This window comes from Pimephales promelas, chromosome 15 (genome assembly GCF_988280905.1).
Source record: "Pimephales promelas chromosome 15, fPimPro1.hap1.1, whole genome shotgun sequence".
Taxonomy (NCBI): Eukaryota; Metazoa; Chordata; class Actinopteri; order Cypriniformes; family Leuciscidae; genus Pimephales; species Pimephales promelas.
Window position 1 is genome coordinate 21683660 of NC_142783.1, and position 25143 is coordinate 21708802.

Consider the following 25143-nt stretch of genomic DNA (forward strand, 5'->3'; position numbering starts at 1 on the left):
GAAGATCTTATTAAAATGGTTTATTGTTGAAAAAGAAATCATAATTTCACAAAGATCATTTTACACAAAGAGCATTTGAATGTGCACACATATATAAGGGCTTTTTATGCAACAATTCAAGAGGTAGCAAATAATGGTCTTGTGTGTGTATGGAGGTGACATGATAACTTTTCAAAATGGCACAGAACTTAACAAACCTTTGCCAAATATTTGTCTCTAAGCCTGAACCGAAGCCAGACACAGAAAATCCAAAAATCAACAAAGCTTTAGTAAAATCAACTGTCAGGCGATGCTCTATCAAAACATGCCATGAAATTCCAGCCCTTATTGTGGACCTCATTATTACTACAATAAAGGAAAACAATGTTCCATAATTTTTAAATATTTGCACAATTTTTAAACAGTAGCAATTTCCTTTCACATATGTAAAAAAACAAAAACAAATTCCACTTGGTTTTTAACTGTTCAAAATACAGTTATTTGATATGATGTGGAACCAAATTTAAAGGTTGTTTTAAACGAACACTAACAATTTCTTCCAGCTTGCAAATTTTCAATTCAGTTTTGCAGATTTGTTTAATTTAGCTGTTATGTAGAGACTTAAATATAAACCAAACCAAAAGCTGATTGATGAAGGTAAAGGTAGAAATCCAGCATCCTAATGATGAACTTCAAGATTCAAAAGATAAAGAGGAAAAAATATAAATACATATAATACATTAGTTGTTGTCTTTGAATAGCAGTCATGCACACACACACACACACACACACACCTTTTTTACCCACAACCAATAATACATTTAAAACATGCATTCTCCACGTCAAATATTGCACTCTTAAATATCCATCAAACTATTGTCACCATTCCAAGTAACTTAGCTTTAACATAACTTACATTGCAATTCAGCTTGTGCTGTCTTTCACACATGACATATACTAAAATAAGAGACTAAATTTGTCTTTTCAGTTCAACTTGCAGGTTTAACATTGGCCTGCTATGTGCTCAAATGTAAACATTGTGGTTCTTTCTTCATTTTCTTTATGGCACTTGATAAATGAACACCCAAGCTGCTAATCTAAAAACATTAATCAATAAAAAAGCAGTAACTTGAAAAATCAAAAACACTATACGATGCAATGGGGGAAATGTGCCCAGAATTTTTTTTTCATCTTTGTTGTATTCTGATATCTTTTCTTTTTCTTTCTTTTATTATTAACCTTTGTCTCCTTGTTCTTGTTGTTTTATTATAATTTGTAGAATAATAATTTGTACTTTACAGCCAATTGGTCTACTTTGTAATGGAAAGGGCTTTATAAATAAACTAGACTTGAGAGAAGAATCCTCCCTAAGCATTGTGTTTTCGGTTTAGGATGAGGGGGTACAAGGGAGGTTTAAAATGGCTGACTCCCTGATCAGTGCCTTGACTACTGAAGCTGATTGAGACACACCCAAAGACACACAGGCATGAATTCAGAATGCATTACATAATCCAGGGGAAAAAAGAAGAGAGTGTGGAAAGTTCAAACAGTAGGCTTCAACAATTTTCTTTCTTATTTGATGGATGTTTAAAATAACTGAAGCCCATGTGAAATACACCATGAGCTTTATGCATCACAGTCAGTAAACTTGACAGAAGTTTGAATTGCTTGTTCAATAGGTCTCTTAGCTGGTTGAGAAATGCCCTGAGTCATGTTGATGGTCCTTGGATCCTTTTAGGTGAATGGCATTTTTAAGGAGAGAGAGGCTCAGATTGGCATTTCCAATGTGTCAGTTATTTTTTTGGCCTTGCTGGACACTACTATATCCAATCTGAAGCACCTTTCCTCAGGCAGAGCCTCTCATGTTCTCAGCTTGAGAATGACCGTCGCTAGCATAATGAAGAATGTGTTCCAGCCCAGAGTGACCACAAAGCCTCGCCAAACCATCATATGTGACAGACCCCAACCTGAATGCAAAATTGGAGAATCAGTACTCAGTAACAGGATTAGTAACCAAATCTGACAACAGAAAACAAATCAAATGTAAAATCATTGGAAATAATGTTATTCTTTAATCTGTGGAAGCCTCGTTTTGTGAATCTGTTGATTTACATGAACCATCTGAACAATCCAATTCACGAGAATGAATCAGATTTTCCAACACTACATATGAGAAAGGGGAACATTTAGGGCAGCTGCTGAGTGAACTAAACTTTATGTAGATAGTCTGGCTCTGCAAATAGTCAAAGTAATATTGAATGTCATAGTTTTATCCATTTCTAATTATGACTCCTCCCAGAGCGGTTATTTTAGTATAATTCATATTAATAAAATTTCGAATTAGCTGAAAATTTTCATTTTTTTCAGTTATTTAAATATATTTTTTGTCATTTTTATTGTTTTTAAATAATTATATTTATCTTTATTTTTGTGACTTTTTATTTCAGTATTTCACATTTTTTATCTAATATTTATAATTTATTTTAATTTGAGCTTTATATTATATATACAGTATATATACAGTATATATATATATATATATATATATATATATATATATATATATATATATATATATATATATACTTTCAGTTGTCGTTAACAATAATACCATTGTTTCTGAGAGAAGATGATGTGATGACATAATCATAAACCATTATCATAAAAGAGCTCAGGTAGATTAATGAAGGGGAAAACCATGTTTGTGTACAGTCTGCAGATGTTCAGTTACATGACCTGTCTCAGCTCTGATCTAACCTGTACAGACAATCAACTTCAATTCATTCGAACCTGAACTTCAACTATGTGGTGTCCTTGTCTATCCAAGCGTTTCCCAACTGTGAGCAATGCTGATAGGTAAACAGCAGGGAAGCTGTGTGTTTAAATTAGGAATGGAGGCAGACGCTCCTCCTGCTCCGTGAATAATTGAGACAGAAGAGTGTCAGGTGTCCTGGAGTCTACTGTAACTCAAGATGTTTGTATCAGAGGGAAAATGTTAGATGAGTGGGACTTCATAGAAGATTATGCGTGTGTGTATCGGGTGAAAACAGCACAGAAGAGACGTTAGTCATTTGAGGTGTGCAGGTAAGAGAATGACTGAGGTTTGTGATAAGATACTAGAGATATGTTACAGACACTCCATTTCCATTAATTGTGGTAGGTGAGAATACTCCATCTGTACCAAGTATCTCAACATCACTACAACCATCACACACCATCTGATACATCTATATATATTTATACACAGTGCTTAGCATAAGTGAACACACCCATGCTAAAGTTGACTAAAAACAGGAATAAAAAAAAGCATCTTTTGGATATTGATATTATTCCCTTAATTTAAAAAAAAATAGGAAAAATCCAACCTTTAATGACACCAATTTTCTTTGTGAATGAATAATGTATAGTAAATAAATAAATATCCTTCTTTAAAATACAGGGGGAATAAGTCAGGACACCCCTATTTTAAATTTCCATAGAAGCAGGCAGATTTTTATTTTTAAAGGCAAGTTATTTCAGTTTTTTTTTAAAAAAAATTTATTCCAAATAATAGGTATATTAATAAAAATATTTATATTATATATTATAGTACATTTATATAATATTATGTATTTATATTATACAAATATATACAATTTATATACAAAAATAATATATATATATATATATATATATACAAAAATATATATTTTATTAAACTAATATATAATATTTAATAAGGAATATTTTTAAGTCTACAAGGCATTATTTTCATTTAATTTGACTATATTTACAACAATATTTTGTTTTTTAAATGCTGTAGTGTCAAAACTGGCATTGAGGATATCCGAGGTTCTTGTGTGTACCACAGAAATGTTGTTGGTGGTGCAAGATTTTAAATCATACCTCTGTACATGATGCAGCGCAGGGCTTCAGATGCGTAGGTCTGGGGCAGGACTAGACTCAAATAACGCAGAGGATATGGGATACACTCCACCGGCCAGATAACACCTACAGGAAGTAGATAGAGGAACAGAGAAAAGACTAATTTAATTAATGTAAGACTTTGATCCGTAACATCTAATATGTAACCTTAGCCGTGTGTCTGTGTAACATCAGGAAACCATAAATGACAAATTAGAATTAATATGAGGTTAATGTGCGTTAATGTGAGGGTAGAGTGGTAGAGACGGTAAAGAGAGGGTTAAAGAGAATAAAGAGAATTCCCTTCCTTTTCTTTACAATAATCATCTTTTTTTCCTTTCCATTTTTATCTCATCCATCAATTATCATTCACTCTGTTGATTCTGCTCCACTATCAGCCCACAATTTCATTCACTGTGGAATCACATCCATTAATTCACTTGACACACCCAGATAGCATGACCCTCAAATTGCCCTTATTATATTTTCTGGACTGCACCATTTTAGGCTGGAGGGAGAAATGACAGACAGTCTTAAAATACAGGGCAGCATCAGTACTGGTGTGTGAGGTTTAAAGGTATTTAAATATAAATATTACCAAGTAAAATACGTAATTCACAGGGTAACCTTATGCCATCAAATAAATGTTTTAACATATGTGAGATCAGACTCTACCACTAATGATGAGGTTGGGGTAGAAGATTCCAAGAGCCGCTTGATTGGCCGACTGCTCGTCATCGATAGCAGAGGAGATGACCAGCCCGAAGGAGATTCCCGTCACTCCCTGCAGCACAATCAATGAGATCACCAAAGCCAGAGATCCTTCATTAGGAATCTGCAATAAACAGACATAAAAAAAAGATGGTGATAATAATGATGAGATGTATTCCAGTGCACAGTATATATACTGTATATGTATACACACACACACACACACACATATATATATATATATATATATATATATATATATATATATATATATACTGTATATATATATATATATATATGAGTGTGTGTGTGTGTGTATATATATATATATGTGTAATGGCTGGTAGGTAAGTTTCCTCTCAACTTCCTGTGAAGTGATATTTCAATTCCAAATGATCTAAGGAGTCAAATATACCATTTTAACATTATGTTACAAAAACAATACATATGTGTAATATTTAACAATAGGTTGTTTTAAAAGAGTGTTTCAATATGATAGTGATCTGAACATTCTGGCATGTCACAATGCCAGAAATTTTAAGTAAGTGTGAAGAGTATCTTGTGTTTCTGCTCTTAGCTCTTATTGGCTGATTTTACAGCACATGCTAGTCAGTGCTGCGTCCTCGTTACCCGTCAGAAATAGAATGTCTAATCTGCAGCTGGGTCTGTTACCAAAGCAATCCTTTTGTTGCTGTGGTGGTCAAGCACAAATCACTAAATACAAAGCAAAAAATGATTTATTAATAAACATATTTATATGACTCAGTCCCAGAGCTGTTTCTACAAAATTTACAGTGCACAGGACAATTCACAGATCTCAAATTCCCCAGACAACAGCCCTGCTCAGTCCTGATATGTTTATGAACATCAACATGAGCATATAGAAGTCTCCAAAGCCTATAAGGTCAACACATCTGGAAGGATCTAGAATTTTAAAGCATTTTAGGATTTAGCCATGTCAGTAAGTTCACTCTTTTTTCTCGTTTCCTCTGAAGAGGCAATTCATTTTTTTTTAATGAGAAATCAAACCATATTACATAAATAAAAACACAAATGTGACATTAAAAACAAGTAGTTTATACACTTTTTAAAGTAATACTGTTCAACAGCGACACCCGCAGGTGGTTGCACTTACAGCAGTAGTCTCTCTTGGGTTTTTGAACAGAACCCCTAAAGCATGTGCTGGGTTTGGGATAATTGAGAATGAATGGAGGAAATTCATGAGAGAAGAGGTAATGCCTTCATCATGGTAAGATTAGTTATGATTGGTTAATGCGATAAATCCTGCCTCTTCTTTCATGGATCTTCCACGTTCATGAATTAGTCTGAATAAACAAAAATGATGCAGTTAATGGGAAGACTAAATAAAAAGTTAGTAAACAACTTAGATATCACTGCTTTAAGTCATGTCAAAATAAAACTCGAAATGGCCTGAAAACATGATGATAGTGAGCAATCTGCTTGGTGAAATTAAATCGTGTCTGTGACCAGTGTTTACTGCGCTTAATGACTGATGCTCTGCAAATAAGTTGACTATTAAAAGTTCACAAATAATATATATTGTTTAAATTGTTATTCCCTTCAGTTATTATTTTGCAATAAACCTAAATATTCTTAAAACACTAACTTGAGATATATACTTGGTTAGTTCTATGAATAGAACATTGTCAATGTAAAAATACCAACTAGAATTGTGTTTGAATTCTTTTTCTTTCTTTGCCTCCTCACTTTATTTTAACACCACTGATGCCACTGATATACACTACACATTTTTTGTTGTTGTAATTAATACTTTATAAAAATGTAAATTAAGTAAGGGTGCAATAAATTGACCAAAAGTTACAGTATCACTTTTATAGTATTTTGTACAAAGAAATCTATATCAAAATGCAGTTCTTTTGAACGTTTTATTCATTAAAGAATCCTGAAAGGAAAAATGTTTTCAAACCCATTTCTACATGGATAGTAATAATAAATGTTTTTGAATACCAAATCAGCATATTAGTCTGATCTCTGAAGGATCATGTGACATCATTTGAAAATTCAGCTCTGCCATCATAGGAATAAATTACATAAAAAAAGATTCATATAGAATATTTTTTTCAATTTTCGTAGAGACTTAAAATCGGACCCCTTATTATTAAACATTAGTGTATATTTTTAATTATTTAGTTAATAAAAGGGTGAAAAAAGATAGCTTATTCGGGCAAAATATGATTGGCTCTTTGAATTTATTTAGCTTTAGTCATATGTAAAGACTTCACAGTGGACTACAAGCCAACAGTCTATCTGGTGTTATGTCTCCTAAGTGTTGAAGGACGGCAAGAGCTGAGGGTGGAATTTTTTTGCGACAGTAATGTTAATATGTATGTGTTAGGATTAACTGTAATTACCATTTCACTTTTAAACAGAAATTAACAGCACACACACAGATTTAACACTACGTCTAATTTATGCTGTATGCACACACACACAAATGCACACAGACACAGATCTTGAGACAGACAGATAGACATATGTTAATGAGAGATAAACACGTAGCTGGCAACACACATACATACAGACTCACTTTGAAGACCAGCAGGATGAAGATCAGCAGAAGGATTATCTGAACACTGATGACAAATAGCTGTGAGAAGAGGTGTGCCAGCATGGTCTCCAGAGAACTCACACCTTTAGAGAAATAACCACACAGAAACAAATACACAACATACATCCATGAAACACAAACTATATAAAATGCTCACCATGTGTGTTTAAAACTGCCATTGCTGCTCATGCTTTTATGTGCTGTGGGAGATCAGCTCCGCCTATTGGTAAATATCTGAAACTGCTCATTCATAACTCGATTGAGAGTAAGGGCTGAATTCAATAAAAATTATGGCAAACAAAAACACACCAAAAATTCTTATTCTGGAGGTTGGTTCGAAGTGCTAGTGGACGAGACAACAGACTACTTCTTAATTTAAATACATGAGGCATAGTGCTTATTCACCTGGATTGCTAGTGGTTAGTAAATAAGGTTTGTTTTTGCACACGTCTTTATGCTGAAATACTCAAAACAAGTGTCACAATTGTTTAGTGAATTCGTCCCTAAGATGTTAAATGATGGCCATCTGGTGGATGTGAGCTGTCTCACCTGCCACCCAGCACCTGTCCAGCAGCCCCTCCTTTCTCTCCAACACAAAGGATAGAGCGGTCAACCCCACTGCCAGGTAAAATGTGATGCTGAAAAGAGAAAATAAAGTAGAGAAAGGTGACATTGTAAAGAGGTCTATCATGTTGCAATAGTATTATCGGACAATGTAGTAATATTTATGAGGGGCTGTAAGTGTGTTTGTGTGTAAGCGCATTAATGGTGTGTGTATATGTGCACCTCAAAACGGCCCCTGGAGTCACAAACGTTGTGAAATCGGTGTTCTCACTGCCGTATATTGGTTTTTCAAACTATAACACCACATGTAACAAAAATAAGAAGGGCATTTTTAAGTAAGAAAAAAAAGAATCAAGAAAATTCCAAATACCAAAGAGATAAAAGAAAGGATAGAGTGATCAAAAGGGCACATATAGAGGAAAAAAGAGAAAGACAGGATAGAGAGAAATATAAAATATTACAAGTTTTATAGAAAAGATTACACAAATTTTTAAATATAAAAAAAAGATTAAGAACATCATCGCTCTATACTCACTTTTATAGGGAAGGCCACCATGTAAGATAAACTCCCCAGCTTTGTCTCAATAAAAGCCTATTGAAAGAACAAGGAAATAAGTATAGTGAATGATGGGGAAAAAAGCTTAAATGTAATTTTTAAAAACTTTTTTATTCACCCCAAAGGCCTCATGGAGTTTTTTCTGTAGCATAAGGGCAATCTGTCGATCTGAAATGTAAAAAAATTGCTTAATTTCATTTCATTTCTTAATTTGAGTTTGCCCAACTCAAACTGTGCTAATCATATCATTTAAAATAAAGCAAACTAGAAACATGACAAATAAAAACATTCCCGATGATGGTATTTTGAATCCAACTTCATGTACAAAGATGCATGCAAAATTCAGTATAAATGAGCTGAACTGACATGTAAATAAAGGCATAAAGGACACCCTCGTGTGGCAGAAGTGTGAGGTCATGTGAGTTCAAAAGCTGAATAATATTAAAAAAACTCACTAGTCAGATCCAGCCAAACATGCACGGATCCTCCCTCAATCACATCTCTGGAGACCCGGGGCTGCAACATCCTGCGCACACACACACAAAAATAATAATCTTAAATATAATTTTACAAATTTAGATGTTTATATGTTACATGTTTGTAACAAGGGCAAAGTTTGTGTGTGACATTTAAATAGCTCCAGTCGGGACAGAGATGTACAAAAATTATCAGAGAAACAGATTGACAGAGTAAAACTGAAAGACAGGACAGACCTGCTTTTCTCCCCCTAAAAACACTGTTATTCACTCCTGCTGCCTCTCCCAACACTATTTTCATCAGTCTTTCTGGTACAGTCATTATCACCTGACGCAACACCTTGTTTACATGAATGCTTGCGTTTTTAGGCTGAAATGGATGTCATGACTGAGGAGCTTCTGAGGTAATGACTCAGAGAGGCCTGATGTTTCATGTCAGGGATGGGTCTAAATTTGCATGCAAGAACAAATGTAACACCTTAAAGGGTTAGTTCACCCAAAAATGAAAATTCTGTCGGGAATTACTCACCCTCATGTTGTTCCAACCCCGTAAGACTTTTGTTCATCTTCGGAACACAAATTAAGATATTTTTGATTAAATCTGAGAGCTGGATCACTCCTTCATAGATTTCTAAGGGATTGAAACTTGCCGGCCCAGAAAAGTTATTTAAGACATTGTTGAATGTCTAAGTTAATCTTTAAGTTTAACTTAATTCAATTATTAATTTCCTTCTCTGTGGGCCTCGAGTGAGTTCACATAATGTAACTGCGCAGCACTTTGTGTTGTACATCACATGTAGGCTCACTACTGGCCGACGCTGGTCATGTGTGTGATGTGTATGATGTACAACACAGAAGCGCTGCGCTGTTACACTACGTGAACTCACTCGAGGCCCACAGAGAAGGTAACTTAAGATTGAGCAACTGTAGTCACTTGGACCATTTTAACAATGTCTTTAATAACTTTTCTGGGCCGGAAAGTTTCCCTTAGAAGCCTATGGAGGAGTGATCCATTTGAAGTCCTCTATTAAAGAAAAGTGTTGAGTAGCACTAGTGTTTATTGATTGAAGTAAAAGTTATTAGTTCCTCAGCGAGATGATAGCGCTGATATTTCAATAATCATACACAAAGGTACTGGACTGATCAAGTCCAGGGGTAGTGTAAACAAATGATACAGTGTAACATTTTTTATGTTTAATTTTCTAATTACATTTTAACTAGTTATTTGCAATGAATTTTTGAAAAGAGTCAAATTGTCTGAATAGTTTTTTTTATTATTATAAATGTATAAGATCAAATGACAGCTTACAAAAGTTAATAATAATTAAAAAAAAAAACTATGATGCAACTTCAATGTAGAAAGCTATCTTTGTTATCTAACTTGTATTGTAACTACAATGGTTAGCTTTTATTTTACCTTAGCTAATTTTTATGTAGGAGTTTGTAGCTTAGCTAGTATCTTGCCCAACACTTTCTGTTTTTCATTTAGCACATGCTAAAAACCAAGACTGCATATTGAGTTGGAGAATATGTACCTTTCTGAATTAACAATGCAAACTACTGGTGCTCACCTTTTGGTTAGATAGCTGGTGAAATTCTCCCCAAACTCTATGACAGCCCAGTATTCCCCATTATGAATACCAGCAAAAGCTTCAGAATGAGACAATTTCACCTGCAGAAAGGAGAAAGTTTTTCTCATGACTACTTATAAACTCGTTAGTTTGTTGAAGTGAAATTGAGAAAAGAGGAAGTGAAAGCGTAAGAGTCTGTATAATTTCTATTCTATTTTAATGTCCTGAATTTGTAAGAAAAAAACTGATTTACTGTGTTAAATGTAGTTGTCACAGTCTTCGTCTTCACCTGTTTGTCTCGTCATCTGCACCACGCTTCCCCGGATCCTTTTGTTTCCTCTCCTGATCTCACTTCCTCATCAGCCACCTGTTCCTCGTCTGTTCATCATCATTTTCACCTGTTTGCACTCCATTTAGTTTGATTCCTCTGTCTATTTAGTTGCATCTTATTCAGTCTGTCTTTGTCAGTCGATGTTGTTCTTATGCTGAATGTTACCCCGTGTTTCCCTGTATCCTTGCCTGTATTCCTAATTAAATGATATCTTCAGTGTGAATCTGGACTCCTCCTATTCCTTCCGTCTGCACCCCTGCTCTCCTGCACCTTACCCCGTGACAGATCGACTGACCTAAAAGCAACATGGACGCCGGGATCTTCCAGGGGATTCTACACCCGATTCGCCGGCCCCGTTTGATGCTCGTTCCCCGAAAGCCTGCGCTCACCGTCAGCCCTGCCGAGCCCGAGCTTTCCCCGCTGGTTCCGTCCAGTTCTCCCGAGCATAGACTCCCCGCCCGGCTGGTTCCGTCCAGTCCTCCCGAGCATGAACTCCCGTTTTGGCGCCCCCGCTTGATGCTTGTCCCCAGAAAGCCTGCGCTCACCGTCAGCCCTGCCGAGCCTGCGCGCACCGTCAGCCCTGCCGAGCCTGCACGCACCGTCAGCCCTGCCGAGCCCGAGCTTCCTCCGCTGGTTCCGCCCAGCTCTCCCGAGCACGAGCTCTCCGCCCCGCTGGTTCCGTCCAGCTCTCCAGAGACTGAATGCTCTTCCCCGCTGGTTCCGTCCAGCTCTCCAGAGACTGAACGCTCTTCACTGCTGGTTCCGTCCAGCCATCCAGAGACTGAATGCTCTTCACTGCTGGTTCCGTCCAGCCATCCAGAGACTGAACGCTCTTCACTGCTGGTTCCGTCCAGCCATCCAGAGACTGAATGCTCTTCACTGCTGGTTCCGTCCAGCCCTCCAGAGACTGAACGCTCGTCACTGCTGGTTCCGTCCAGCCCACCAGAGACTGTAAGCTCTTCTCTGCTGGTTCCGTCCAGCCATCCAGAGACTGAACGCTCTTCACTGTTGGTTCCGTCCAGCCCTCCAGAGACTGTATGCTCTTCACTGCTGGTTCCGTCCAGCCCTCCAGAGACTGTATGCTCTTCACTGCTGGTCCCGTCCAGTCTCTCCGAGCCCGAGCTCTCTTCCTCGCTGGGCCCGACCAGACCAGCCCCAGAGACCGTCCAGCCAGCGCCAGAGACCGTCCTGCCCGAGACCATCCACTCCCCATCTGCCCTTCACCCGGGGACTCAACCCAAATATTTTTTGGGGGGGGGCCCAGTGTCCCAGCCACGGCCTCCCGAAGGGCTCTCACCGCCGTGGCCTCCCGAAGGGCTCTCACCGCCACGGCCGCCTGAAGGGCTCTCACCGCCACGGCCTCCTGAAGGGCTCTCACCGCCGTGGCCACCCGAAGGGTCCTCTCAGCCTGCTCCGCCCTGGCCACGCCCTCATCCTGCTCCGCCCTGGCCACGCCCTCATCCTGCTCCATTCTGGCCACGCCCTCATCCTGCTCCATCCTGGCCACGCCCTCATCCTGCTCCGCCCTGGCCACGCCCTCATCCTGCTCCGCCCTGGCCACGCCCTCATCCTGCTCCGCCCTGGCCACGCCCTCATCCTGCTCCATCCTGGCCACGCCCTCATCCTGCTCCGCCCTGGCCACGCCCTCATCCTGCTCCGCCCTGGGGGGCTTCCTGCTCCTGACCACGTCCTCCACAGCCTCCAGGGTGCCCACCCCCCCTCCCCGCTGATGTTACGGCGTGAGGTCACGCCTACCGGGAGGGGGGAGTGATGTCACAGTCTTCGTCTTCACCTGTTTGTCTCGTCATCTGCACCACGCTTCCCCGGATCCTTTTGTTTCCTCTCCTGATCTCACTTCCTCATCAGCCACCTGTTCCTCGTCTGTTCATCATCATTTTCACCTGTTTGCACTCCATTTAGTTTGATTCCTCTGTCTATTTAGTTGCATCTTATTCAGTCTGTCTTTGTCAGTCGATGTTGTTCTTATGCTGAATGTTACCCCGTGTTTCCCTGTATCCTTGCCTGTATTCCTAATTAAATGATATCTTCAGTGTGAATCTGGACTCCTCCTATTCCTTCCGTCTGCACCCCTGCTCTCCTGCACCTTACCCCGTGACAGTAGTCCTATACAGTCTTAAAATTGTCTGTCTTTCTGTGTAAATTTTGACCTTGAAAACAAATGTGTGCCTACCAGGTGGACACTTGTGTTGTCAAGAAAAGACAGCAATGTGGTACTGTAGGCACTGGGACTAGTTTCATTATTGACCACAGCCACATCAATGCCTTTGGGGTCTCCACCAATACACAGGCACATCAGACAGATCTGAATTACCGGCAACAAGAACTGGAAACAGAGGGACCTGAGCACAAATCAGATGAACATACACAAATTACTGATTTGAGTTTAAAAAAAATTGTTTATCATTATCAATTTGATTATTTGGATATCATTACCCTGGCATTCTTCTCATTCGAACCATTGTCTTGATCATCAACGCTGCAATGTTGCGCCATTTTGGTATGAAATGTCTGGCTCGCACTTTCCAGTCAGCTGCAAAGACACAAGAACATTTCAACTGCAAGCATCAGTTTCAATGGTGATCAATGCTATTCTAAATATGTAACCGGTGACATTTTTGTCAATCTTGTAAAAAAGTGGATTTCTGTTTCAGTTTCAGTTTAGCTTTTGTATGCAGTATTTTAGAGCAAGTGAACTTCTACCTCTTTGTTGTACCTTTATATTTAGGTATGTCTCCTGGTGTACTCTTTCTCAGTATGGGCTCTCTGCTTTCATCTCTCATACTGTCTGGGGACGGACTGTTGTCCAGCAGACGGCCCTGCAGGCCCTGTCTGGAGTCCATCTGATCGAAGTCCTCACAAAGTTGCAAGAATGCACTCTCTAAAGTCTAATACACACACACAGATGCATTTCATAAGTTTGAATCATACCGAAACATAGTGCGTGTACATGCATGTGAGGCATGTGTGTGTACTCACTGCTGCATTGTGTTGCTTCATAACAGCGTCTGGAGGACCTTCAGCTAACAATTGACCATTCCTCATCAAACCAACCTACAGAGAGAGAAAAAGAGGTTTTAATAGTAATACTTAGGAGAAGTGAGACAATTGCTGACAAAGCAGGAGCACATATATAAATGAATGTGGACACCACAGCTTAGATGGTTTGTTCTGGTAAGAATTTGATGAGAAATATTTGAGTTCATAGTGAGATCTCCAACTTTGCAAGCCTGATCACAGTTTATACTTTTCAGAGAATGAGAGAAACAAGATGCTAAAAAGAGAAAGGGGTGGGTCATGTTGTTATGTAAGGAATAGTTCTGATATTTAGGTTCTGAGTAGGACTATCTTAGGACAAGTGAATGTGCGTGTACTGTAAATATGTATGTTATGATTGTGTCTTTGGTGTCTCTGTGTGTCATTTGTTAATGTGACTAATAAACAGGATGTAGCAACTGTCAGGCTGACGCTACACAGCCAGCATGGCATGACCTCAAGACAAACTGGTGAAACAACAAATTGAATGGAAATAAAATTAAACAATAGTCAGGTTGGCTTAAATCTTTGCAGATTCTTCTCCTAGAATGTGTTGTCTGATGTCTTCCAGCGATTACTGTGTATATTTTTTGATGATATACACAGTAATCTCCCTGATTATTGCAAGAAATAGGTTTATCAGTGGTCTCCAAAAAAAAAAGCATCATGAAACCAGCATTGTACTAACCAGCATTTAGTACAAATAAATATATGTGCTAATTTCAAACGTAAAAGCTCACCTGAACATTTTTACCAAAAGCTAGATAAAGGTGCAGTGTGTAGATTTCAGCGGCATCTAGCGGTTCGGTTGCGAGTTGCACTAATGGCTCAGCCCACTGCTAACCCCTCCGCTTTGAAGAAGCTACGGTTGCTAAAACGGGACAAAAATATCGTCGTCTGAGACAGCAGAGAAAAGCCAGAGTAAGCCAAGAGAGTGTACCACAGTCTATTATAAACTACATCATGAATAAAGTTTATAAAGCCATAGTCAGGTGAGGATCAAGGGTCTTAATATATAATATAAAAGTAATCAGCTGATTGTCTCACGAACGTAACCAGCACATTTCTCCCCAAATAGCAAACCCATAATACAGCGAGGGAACCACATGAAACTAAAGGTGCGCGCGGCAAAAATGACGTGATTGTAAAAGCGTGCGCACCTCTGCATTCCCTAGAAACCATTTACTACACACAAATTAATAAATAATAATGAATAAAAATATTGCTTTTTTTCTCTGGTTTTGAAAACTATTCGCAATCAACTTAAAATGCGTCCAAGATCGATTTGTCGACCGTGATCAACGGGTTGGTGACTCCTGTAACGTTTTACGGTCAATAGTAGTAATCAGCTGATTGTCAAAGCCATAACACAGCGAGGGAGAAGAACAAAGTTACATGAAACAGTGACAAGGGAAAAGTCACTACTCATGGTGTTTATGGCTAGCTTCTAGATTTCTGCAGCTTCTCTTTCAAGGTATGAACGAAACACGCTCTGTAGCGATGTTTGTTCGCGGTCGGCTATGGTAGAAAGGTGACGTCACAATAAGTGGACTTTCATAGAAGGGGGTGCCCGAGGTTATGTATGTAGATATAAATATCTCATTCTAAGGTAATAAAAACATGACGGTTCATTGAGTGAGGTCTTTATACACCACTGAACACATAGTTATGAATCTTATATTGCATTTTTGTCAATAGATACTCAGAAATATTACACACTGCACCTTTAAGGTTATGTAATAAGCCACAGTATAAAGTACATTTGGCAAATAAGCCACAACTATAATAAGGGATTGCAGAAAGAAATCTGTCTGAGTAATACTGACTGTTTCACACACACACGCACACAAAATTATACACTTCTGTTCAATATCCTGCTAAAATTGGTTTGTCAATACTAATAAATTATATCAAGACTTTATCACAGCATCATGTAGAGTGAGGTCTGAGAAGGTCAGTTTTAAGAGTTGGAGTGAATTCTGATACAGGTTTGTTGTAGGTCAGTTCAGGATGGTCTCTTACCGTATTGGCTTGTCTGGCCTCCTCAATGTAATGCGTTGTAATAATGACGGACACCTGTCCTCCTCTTACAATGTCTACCAGGTGCTGCCAAATCCTGAAAAAGTGGTTTGTTGCATGAGTTCAGTGCTTTTTTTTTTTAAATGGGACTTCTGTCTTTATGAGATTTACATGTCTGCATTTGGCAGATGCTTTTATCCAAAGCATCTGCCAAATGCAAAGTATCCTTTTATCAGCACACACAGAATGAAACCTCTGAATCCACAAAGCTAACACAGCTGAGATTTGAAGTAAATTCAAATTCCTTTGAAGAATTCCAAGCCGTATGATGGTTTTCAACACTGATGATAATAATAATAATAATAATAATAATAATAAATGTTTCTAGATTAGCATATTATAATTATTTCTGAAGGATCATGTGACACTAAAGACTGGAGTAATGATGCTGCAAATTCAGCTTTGCCATCACAGGAATAAATTGCATTTTAAGAAAATATTAAAACAGAAAACTTTTATTTTAAATTGTAAACACAGCCTTGGTAAGCATTAATAGACTTCTTTCAAAAACTTTTTTAAAAAATCCTACAGAACCATAGGTTTTTTTTTTTAGCTACCACAAAGATAAACAAAAAAATGCTTGGGTTTATTTTGCAATAATAAATTGTAAACCAAAAATGCTGGTGTGCATGTTCCATGTTTTAACATATGTTGCTTTATTCCTTCAATTAAAAAATAAAAAATAAAATGACCAAACTTTTCAACGGTTGAGCATATGTAGTAAATTAATGCTCTTAGCGCAGTACACAATGCATAGGTTAGTATCTTACAAAGCAAAGCTCCCCAAAATGTTTGCAGGCTTAGACAGGCTTGGCCCATAGACTGTTGTGTAAGAGGATTTCAGCAGGGTTCAACAGTCCCACCGAAGCATATGTGATCTCAGCATAACATTTCACAAAATGTATCTTTTAAAACTAAATACAACAATATAGAAAATGTTTTGTTTGGTGTCAGCTTTTCTAATCAATAAAACATTCTAATTAATGAAGCCACTGATATCACATTCAGGGGGCTGCGGTTGAATATATTAAATATTTTTAGTAGTTTTCATTACACACCTGGAACTATGTTCTAGACAGTAACTGGGGTATCCTATTAACCATGCTAGAATGTGACACAGTGACCCTCTTTTTATCCATCCTTCCTTTGAGGCTACTGCTCCTTCTATATATTCTGTACTTCCTTTTGTTCATGAATCACTCAAACTCAAGACTAAATGGGGATTGTCTAAGAACTTACAGCATAAAGCTCCTTTTCTTGAAAAGTTTATAATGAGTTTTAATGGTTTGGAATCTTGGACCTATACATTGCAGGATAATTCTAGGTATGCCACATACTCAGGCTGCGCTCGCACGGAAAGATCAAACAAAACCATGCAAAGAGTCAACCGGGATCTGTCTGCTAAGCATTGTGAAAGGTCTTGTAAAAAAATGCACTGAAGCAAGCCATTAAATTTTTCTGGAATAATTATAATAATTATAATATTATAATAATAACTATATATAGGTTTTATTCTGCAGTGAACAACGGATACTGGGAAAGCCTTTAATCCAGGGGTCTCGAACTCAATTTAACTGGGGGCCACTGGAGGTAGAGTCAGAGTCAGGCTGGGGAAAAAAATACTATTTTTTTTGTGTGGAATGCTTGATGCGGATCAAGCATTCCACACAAAAAAAATAGTATTCCAAAAATTAAACAACACATTAATATGATATTGAATGTTTTTTGGAAGGCACTTTTCCTTTTATTATACTTTGAAAAACAATTATTAGAATACAAATATTTGGAGTCATGTCTGCCCTTCTTATTGAATTTTTTCTGCACATGTATAGTGTCTCTACTTTACTGACTTTGCACAAATCAAAGCAAACCTTCTTATCAACCTGTTGGACACGTATTACAAGCTCAAAATGATTATTCTCACATTGTTTTAGAGCAGGGGTCTCCAACACGTCGCTCGCAAGATACCAGTAACTCGTGGCCTGATTGGTGGTAGCTCGCCAAGCGGGCCTGATCACATCACATTAAGTTCGTTATTTCAAATGTAGGCATGCGGCAAGCGCTCATTTTTTTCCAGGCGCAGAATGTTTGTACTTCGTGGATATTTATGACAACTATTGACAACAAACCAAAACCCACCGTAAGCTGTCACGAGACTATCTATGGTAGCCCATAAGGGATGGGATAAAAAAAAAAAAGTCACAAACTTTATAAACAAAATATCACAGAGAATATCACACCACTCCTTTAATCTAATAGGAATGCCAAGAGGAATGGAACAGGTGTACATACAAGCTAAAATGTTGCGGTGAAACGTCAGAGAGAGAGAGAGAGAGAGATCAGAAGAAAGGAGTGGTACAGCATAACAACCTCAGAGTCATGTTTTTAGAATGCAGTACAAGGTTCATCCACAACACACACAAACACACACTGGTAGTGCTAGTAGTTCAACAAATGCATTGGAGAGTGAGTGAAGGGGATGGGAAGAAGCTGTGGAAGATAAAGATAAAGGTATGTAGTGCATACTTGGCCCGCAGAACAGGGTCCACTCCCACAGTGGGCTCATCCAGGATAAGTAGTTGTGGGTTCTGAAGCAAAGCAGCTCCAAGAGAAACACGCCGGCGCTGGCCTCCACTGAATAAAGTGAATAAAAATATATGTAAGTGATCAGTTATGAATTTTCATCAAAAAAATAAAATAAATGTTGTGGATGTTAAAAAAAAACAACATTGCAGACACCTGTACTTGTTTACAATGAAACGTATTTTTCTGCGAGCTGTAATTTAGTAAAAATTTAGAGAAATTAAAAGAAATTGCATAAGTTAAAAAAAATACATAAGATAATTTGTATGAAAAAAATAATAATAAGTAGTATAAAAAAAGAACAGATTGTAATAAAATATAAGCAATAAAAAAAAGTGTTCTACTCTTATGAATTGACTAATGCTCCCTCATTTCCTTGGACCTGATGGAGTAGTGGACTCTGAATGGTGTTCAGTCCAAAGCAAGTTTTATAAACAATATTTGGCAAAGGAAAAGCTTCTTATTGCTAACACATTGAGCAGCCAACTATTACACTAAAAGGCTATAAATTACAATTAATAAATTAAATAAATTAAACGATAATCAAATCACAAGGCATCACAAGACCTACCAGAACTCCAACTTAACTAACCAAACCTGTCAAAGAGAAACTGACTTGTGTGACAAACTAGTGTGATCTCTAAGAACTTCAGTTCCATTGTCTTGCTTTTCAGATGGATAACCCGTGCATAGAGCCAGCTCATTGCTATGAAAACAAAACCAGACAGACCTCACCCAGAGGACAACACCGAACTAAACGTTTAATGCTCCACATCACTCTGCCTTAGTGAAAGACAATTTCCTTTGTGTAGATAGGAACTTTCATTTTAAAATAATGTTAATAATGATAAATTATTTCTTATTTCCTCCAAACAGTGGACACACAAGTCACAAATAGCACAGAGGAATTAATTCATCTTTCACTTGATCTGCCAACATCTGTGTCAGATATATCTACAAATGTCAACAAACACGCATTAAACAAGTGTAGTGTATTTACAATCTTTTAGATTCATTCAGCTGTAATTGTCCATATAATACCAACTGTAGTCACATGACCATTTGACCCTTATAAGACCCCTATTTTTAAGTGAGCAATGACTATCCCTTTGATAAAAGTAAAAAACATTGCAACAATCATTGAATAGCACAAGTCATTCTACCTGAGATTTCTCACAAGGCTGTCTTTCTGCGGCAGGTCTAAGAAGTCGATGAGGAAATTGATCCTGGCTTCTGTGTCTTTAGATGCAAGGCCATGAATTCGACCGTAAAACCATAGTGTGTTGTTGATAGTGAACTCATTGTACAGAGCTATGTCCTGAAGGCAGATAGAATGAAAAAACAGAAAGAGAAAAATATGCGAGACTCAAGAGGACTCACTTGTTAAAATAATCATGCACTAGGTTTTGTGGGCACACTAGTCTCTTCTTATCTCTCACCTGTGGCATGTATCCCACCATCCTTCCTGGCACTTCATGTCCTGGGAAAGCTGGTGGTTTCCCCAGCACTGAGATATGACCATGAGAGATCTTTAGAGTTCCCACAATGCATTTCAACAGTGTAGTCTTCCCACAGCCACTTGGCCCCAGCAGCCCATAACTAAACACGGGGGGTGGGGACACACATATCCAAAGAACACGTCATTCCTCCACAGAACATTAAGTATGATAAGTAATTCCAATCATTCAGGCGGGAATAATTAGGTCAAAATATATAACAGCAGGGGTTAATAAGATTTAAAAGTATAGACATACAATGTTACAAAAGTTTTCTTTTTCAAATAAATGCTTTTTGAAATTTCTATTCAATAAAGAATCCTGCAAAAAAATATATTACAGTTACCATAAAAATAACATGCAGTACAGCAGTTTTAGAAGATCATGTGACATGAGACTGATGTGGAAAATTCACAGGGATAAATTACATTTTAAAATATATTCAAATATTCAAAAATAGTTATTTTGAATGTAATAACCAAGTACTGTAATAATAATTACTGTAATAAATTATTATATTTATATTTCACAATATAACTGCTTTAATGCATTCTTGTCCAAATAAATGCAGGTTTTACTTTCGAAAACAAACAAACAAAATGACAGGCTCCAAACATTTGACATCTGAAATAAAGTTAGAAACCAGCAACAAAATTACAGACTCATGTGCTCAAAAGACACATGGTTGATAGAGATGTCTGTGAGGGGATTTAGGAGTAGAAAGTGAGAAATGTTAAAATAATACACAGAGATCACAATGTTTTGAATGGAAATTTCTGGAAGATGCAGTTTTACAAACCTAATTTGATCCATTTCCGTTCCGACAGCCAGCTAAATATATTAGTCATTGTTGCAAGGAAACAACACTTGCGCAATATTTTAAAACAAAGCTCAGATAAGACTTCAGTAGACCATGAACAGATGATAAGACAGATCAGCACTGCAGTAGATCATAAACAGATGATAAGAGGATAAGATAACAAAAGAAAGTTCAAGCTGCTACTGCAGTTCCATCGCATTCACAGATCGAAAGCCAGGTTATAGATTCTCTAATCCCCATGTATAAAGTATTTAAGAGTTTTGTTGTATTACTATTGGAGAACGCCTAAAGGACGAGGCAGTGGAGACATATGAATGCATGTGTGTGACATGTCATGTGAATATCATGTCAGCATATGGGCATGTTTTCCTGCATGGTATAACCTAAAGACAATTATAAACACACTTATAATGAGAATATACTGGACTCACATTTGGCCCTGAGGTACTGCCAGGTTGAGATTGTTAAGGACTTTAAGTTTCCCATATGAGCGACACACATCCAGACAGTGGATTGCAGCGCTGCAACTCCCGGCCTCCAAGTCAGTCTTCATAGTACCGCTCTCCAAACTCTACATATAAACAGAAGACAATTAGCTCAAAATAAATATTTTGACAAAACAACATATAGCCAAAACAGCTTAAAAGAAGCAAAAAGTAAGCAGGAGATAATTCACATTTCTACAAATACAGCATTGACCAAAAGTGTAAAATGAAATATCTTTTTTCTGTTGTCTATAACAGTGGTTCTCAACTGGTTTGGTTTGGGACTCATATTTTCCCATTACCATAATATATATATATATATATATATATATATAGTGATGTGAATAAGTTTGGACCCCCATGCTAAAGTTGCCTAAAAAGAGGAATAAAAAAATCATCTTTTGGATATTAATCTTAATGCCTTAATTAGAAAAATGAGGAAAACTCCAACCTTTAAGGACACAAATTTTCTTTGTGAATGAATGATGTATCATAAATAAATAAATGTTTTAATGTTAAATTAATGTTAAATTCCCATACAGTCAGGCAGATTTTTATTTTTAAAAGCCAGTTATTTCATGGATCCAGGATTAAATGCATCCTGATAAAGTTCCCTTGGCCTTTGGAATTAAAATAGACCCACATCATCACACACCTTCCACCACACCTAGAGATTGGAATGGGGTAAAATTAATAGTATATTTGTGGGCTTTAATTCAAAAACGTTTTGGTGGTGTAGCTGTAGGCTGACTGGATATTGTAAATAAGAAAAGGCCCATTAAAATGCTGACACATCAGTGTGACAGGTCCAAAATGAAAAAAAAGTTATATACACTTATTTTTAATTTTGTTGTGTACACTCATACACTACAGGTGTAACTGCACAGTATTTTTCCTACTTCAAACTTTAAATTTTAGAGTCATTAAATAAAATATAGTCTAAACGTTTTGTTTAGAAAATGTATAAAAACACAACAATTGGTGTTCCAATTGCTTGAATATGTATTTTAAAGTAGGTTATTTATATTTCATTTGTCATCGACTCATGCGTTTTCATTTCTCGTTTATAGAATCCTGCTCACAGAATGTTTAAGGTGATGATGTGAAAAGAAAACAGTCTACAAGAACCGTTCGAATGGAGCTAACGCTGCCTTCACACTGGCAGTTGAAATCAGCTCCGTAATACGCATTACGCAATACGTTCCCAACGGACGTCGTACACAGTGAAAAGCGTCGGACGCGGGTAGAACAAAAATGGCGGAGAGATTAAAGTTTGATTCTGTCAGTTCTGTATGATCTCTCTGATTAGGGTTTATGCTGCGTGAGGAAAGTTGCTCAGGACGTTGACATGTCAGGTCGGCTAAAAAATGTGATATAGTGGTCAATAGTTCAATGTCTACCTTCAATTTAATTGTATTAACTGCCCTTATAAACGTTAGAAAGTCATGAAAATAAAAAATGACATCACAACTTATCGTTATAAAATCAATATTTATTTTATTAAAAGTTAATAATTCAGGTTTGTTTATCAGTACCATAGCAACGGTCAACTTCCGCTGGAATTGTCGGATAGGAACCGCCCGTAGCTTTTCGCACGAGTTCAAATTTTTGAACGCATCCGGATGACCAACGGACACGATTTTCTTCGCACCGCACTCGGTCGGACCCGTTTCGGACCCATTCGCATGCGGTCTGCGAATCTCCATAGGAAATGAATGACTTCCGGTCGTTTCGCATCCGCATCGGAGCTGATTTCAACTGCCAGTGTGAAGGCGGCGTAACTTGGAAGTCAGCTGACAATTTCGTTTCAACATAGCAATTTTGAGCAGCTGAACTGGTTTGGTATTCAATATCTTCATTGTCTAGACTAGAGGAAGTCCCTCCCTCTGTCACAGCAGCACCTGCATGAAGCTTCATCACGAGCAGTTTGGGTCCTTCAGACAAACTTTCCAACAACTTCCCTTTTTACATGCAACCATCAGTGATATAAAATGTTATTTGTACGTTAAAATATGATTAAAGACAAATTACAACAGATTACAAAGCATTAGTTTCTACAAGTTTCTATGCAAGTTCAAATGAGCGTCTGTAGTCTGCATTATAAAAACACTAAACAGCCGTTTAAAAGATTATAACAATCTACAAAAAACGTAGAAAGAAAAAAAAAAGATTTTATACCAAGCCGCTTTACAATCTTTGAAGAAAAATCACGTCGATTAAATGAACAGTCCAGCTGCCCGTTCGGGAAAGACGGTCTATTCTGCCTCAGCTTTATATCATGACAGGTGCAACACCAACGATGCGCAGCGTTTGTTGCTGTTCTTGATATTTTGCCTCCTCCACCAGTTTACCGACAAGCCCCGCCTTCTGAGCAGTTTGCCTCACTAAACCAATCAGCTTCTGAGAAGCTTCACAAAAGAGGTCTGTGATTGGCCAGTTGTGAAGTAGCCATTGCAGTGGTAACATAACCGAACAACATAACTGACAGAAAAGGGAATACGGGGGGGAAATAACGCTGTTGCATACTGTATTTCTACAGCCTTAACACAATAAAGTAAGAAATCAATTAGTGATAAAAACTTACAATCTTAACTGAGGGTTATATTAACGCGGTATGTTGCTGCTTCTTAGTGATGGGGAGTCTGGTTCAGTCACGCGAGTCGGTTCTTTTGAACTGTTAATTTTAAAGAACTGGATCAAAACCCGATAAAGAAATTATTTTACGCCCTGACCATAGACTGTAAAAAGGTCCTGACCTACAGTCTATATACGTTACAACGGCATATTAACACGCTTTAAAACGCCCCAATAATTATATGGCAAAGCTGTTACATTTTATGAAGACGGCTATAGCTGTTTGTTTTAGTGTGCTTCCCAGATCAATTTGTTGCAATCATGATATAACGCATAAAACAAGTCATTTAGAACCTAAATATAATTTGCATTTCCGTAATATTAAAATTAATTTACACATCTTTGCTTAAATGGTTCTTACGTTATGCTAAACGCCGTAACTATGTTCCTTCTGCGTTGACGCTGCCATTTGTTACTTTTATTTCACCGTATATTTATAATTATTTTAAATGGTTCAGCCGATTCAATTAGAAGACTCGAAAGAACGATTCGTTTGGACTCTGACATCTAATTACATCCCGCTTCTGCGTCATGGGACGTACTGCAGTAGCAGAGAAATTCGTCTTCTGGGCTCCAGCCACCACATTACATCTATAAACATTACAAACACGAATGAACGCCTGTCGAAAATCAGTTTATGATTGCTCTAGGATTTCGAGTCTCAAAAAGAGACCATGAAAATCACGTAGGCTAGCCTACATTACATCGTCTGCAAATTGACAGATGTGTCGTATGATGTGCATGCTCTGTTAGTGTAAAATGGAAGCATACAAATCAAGAAAAACAAAAACTCACTCTTTGCTGCATCTCTGTGCTGTCGTTAAGTGCTTCCTCGGTTCCCTTACCGGACATGATCCCCCGAACGGCGATCAAGATGCGGCCGGCGAGGAGCAGTTCTCGGTTCAGTGCGCGCAGATAACCGGGTTAACTCATTCTGCTCCAGATCAGATTATAAATTAAATCTATAAAGGCATATGGGTCGTTTGAATAGCATTCAAAATTCAAAAAGATTTGTGATCACCTGTGAATCTTTTCTCTAATAGCCTACAGAGTCTCTCATTCCGACAGCTGCTATTAGTCTAGCTGTGTCGTTTTCCTCTTGGGAAAAAGCACTCTGGAGTAACACGTTATTTGCATGAAACATGGAGTCGGAGACACAACAAATAATGTAAGGGCATGTAAAAAGCAGATAAGTAGGCTAGGGGAGAGCAAGAACAAGATTTAACATATTAAAAAAGATTGAGAAATAAACTGATATAGTAGCATTATTGTATACAAACGGGAGAAAAGTACAGAAAATACATAGACACT

The 25143-nt window shown here is 37.7% G+C and overlaps 1 protein-coding gene across 2 annotated transcripts; it reads right to left on the bottom strand.

The window, feature by feature from the left end:
• abch1 (ATP-binding cassette, sub-family H, member 1) lies at positions 1 to 24907 on the bottom strand. 2 transcript variants are annotated; one of them, XM_039653122.2, is made up of 20 exons: positions 24628 to 24907; positions 21145 to 21284; positions 19837 to 19996; positions 19561 to 19715; positions 18341 to 18448; positions 15758 to 15851; positions 13679 to 13753; positions 13416 to 13587; positions 13136 to 13232; positions 12873 to 13041; positions 10351 to 10451; positions 8759 to 8829; positions 8422 to 8471; positions 8283 to 8339; positions 7970 to 8040; positions 7733 to 7821; positions 7163 to 7266; positions 4558 to 4717; positions 3865 to 3969; positions 1 to 1946 (listed from the first exon to the last, which is right to left on the bottom strand). In XM_039653122.2, the coding sequence occupies exons 1-20, from the start codon at positions 24682 to 24684 to the stop codon at positions 1840 to 1842; spliced, it is 2142 nt and encodes a 713-aa protein (XP_039509056.2). In that variant the 5' UTR covers positions 24685 to 24907; the 3' UTR covers positions 1 to 1839. The 2 variants fall into 2 exon arrangements, with proteins under 2 accessions (XP_039509056.2, XP_039509158.2); XM_039653224.2 differs by lacking the exon at positions 24628 to 24907 and adding an exon at positions 23377 to 23515.
• Between the last annotated feature and the right edge of the window lie 236 nt (positions 24908 to 25143).

What these genes read in the sequence shown, in the direction of transcription:
- abch1 (XM_039653122.2), bottom strand. Translation starts at nt 24,684, where the DNA reads ATGTCCGGTAAGGGAACCGAGGAAGCACTTAACGACAGCACAGAGATG. An exon ending in AGACATACCTAAATATAAAG is followed by an intron (nt 13,233 to 13,415) that starts GTACAACAAAGA and finishes GTGTCTTTGCAG; the next exon opens with CTGACTGGAAAGTGCGAGCC. An exon ending in ACCAGCTATCTAACCAAAAG is followed by an intron (nt 8,830 to 10,350) that starts GTGAGCACCAGT and finishes GTGTGTGCGCAG; the next exon opens with GATGTTGCAGCCCCGGGTCT.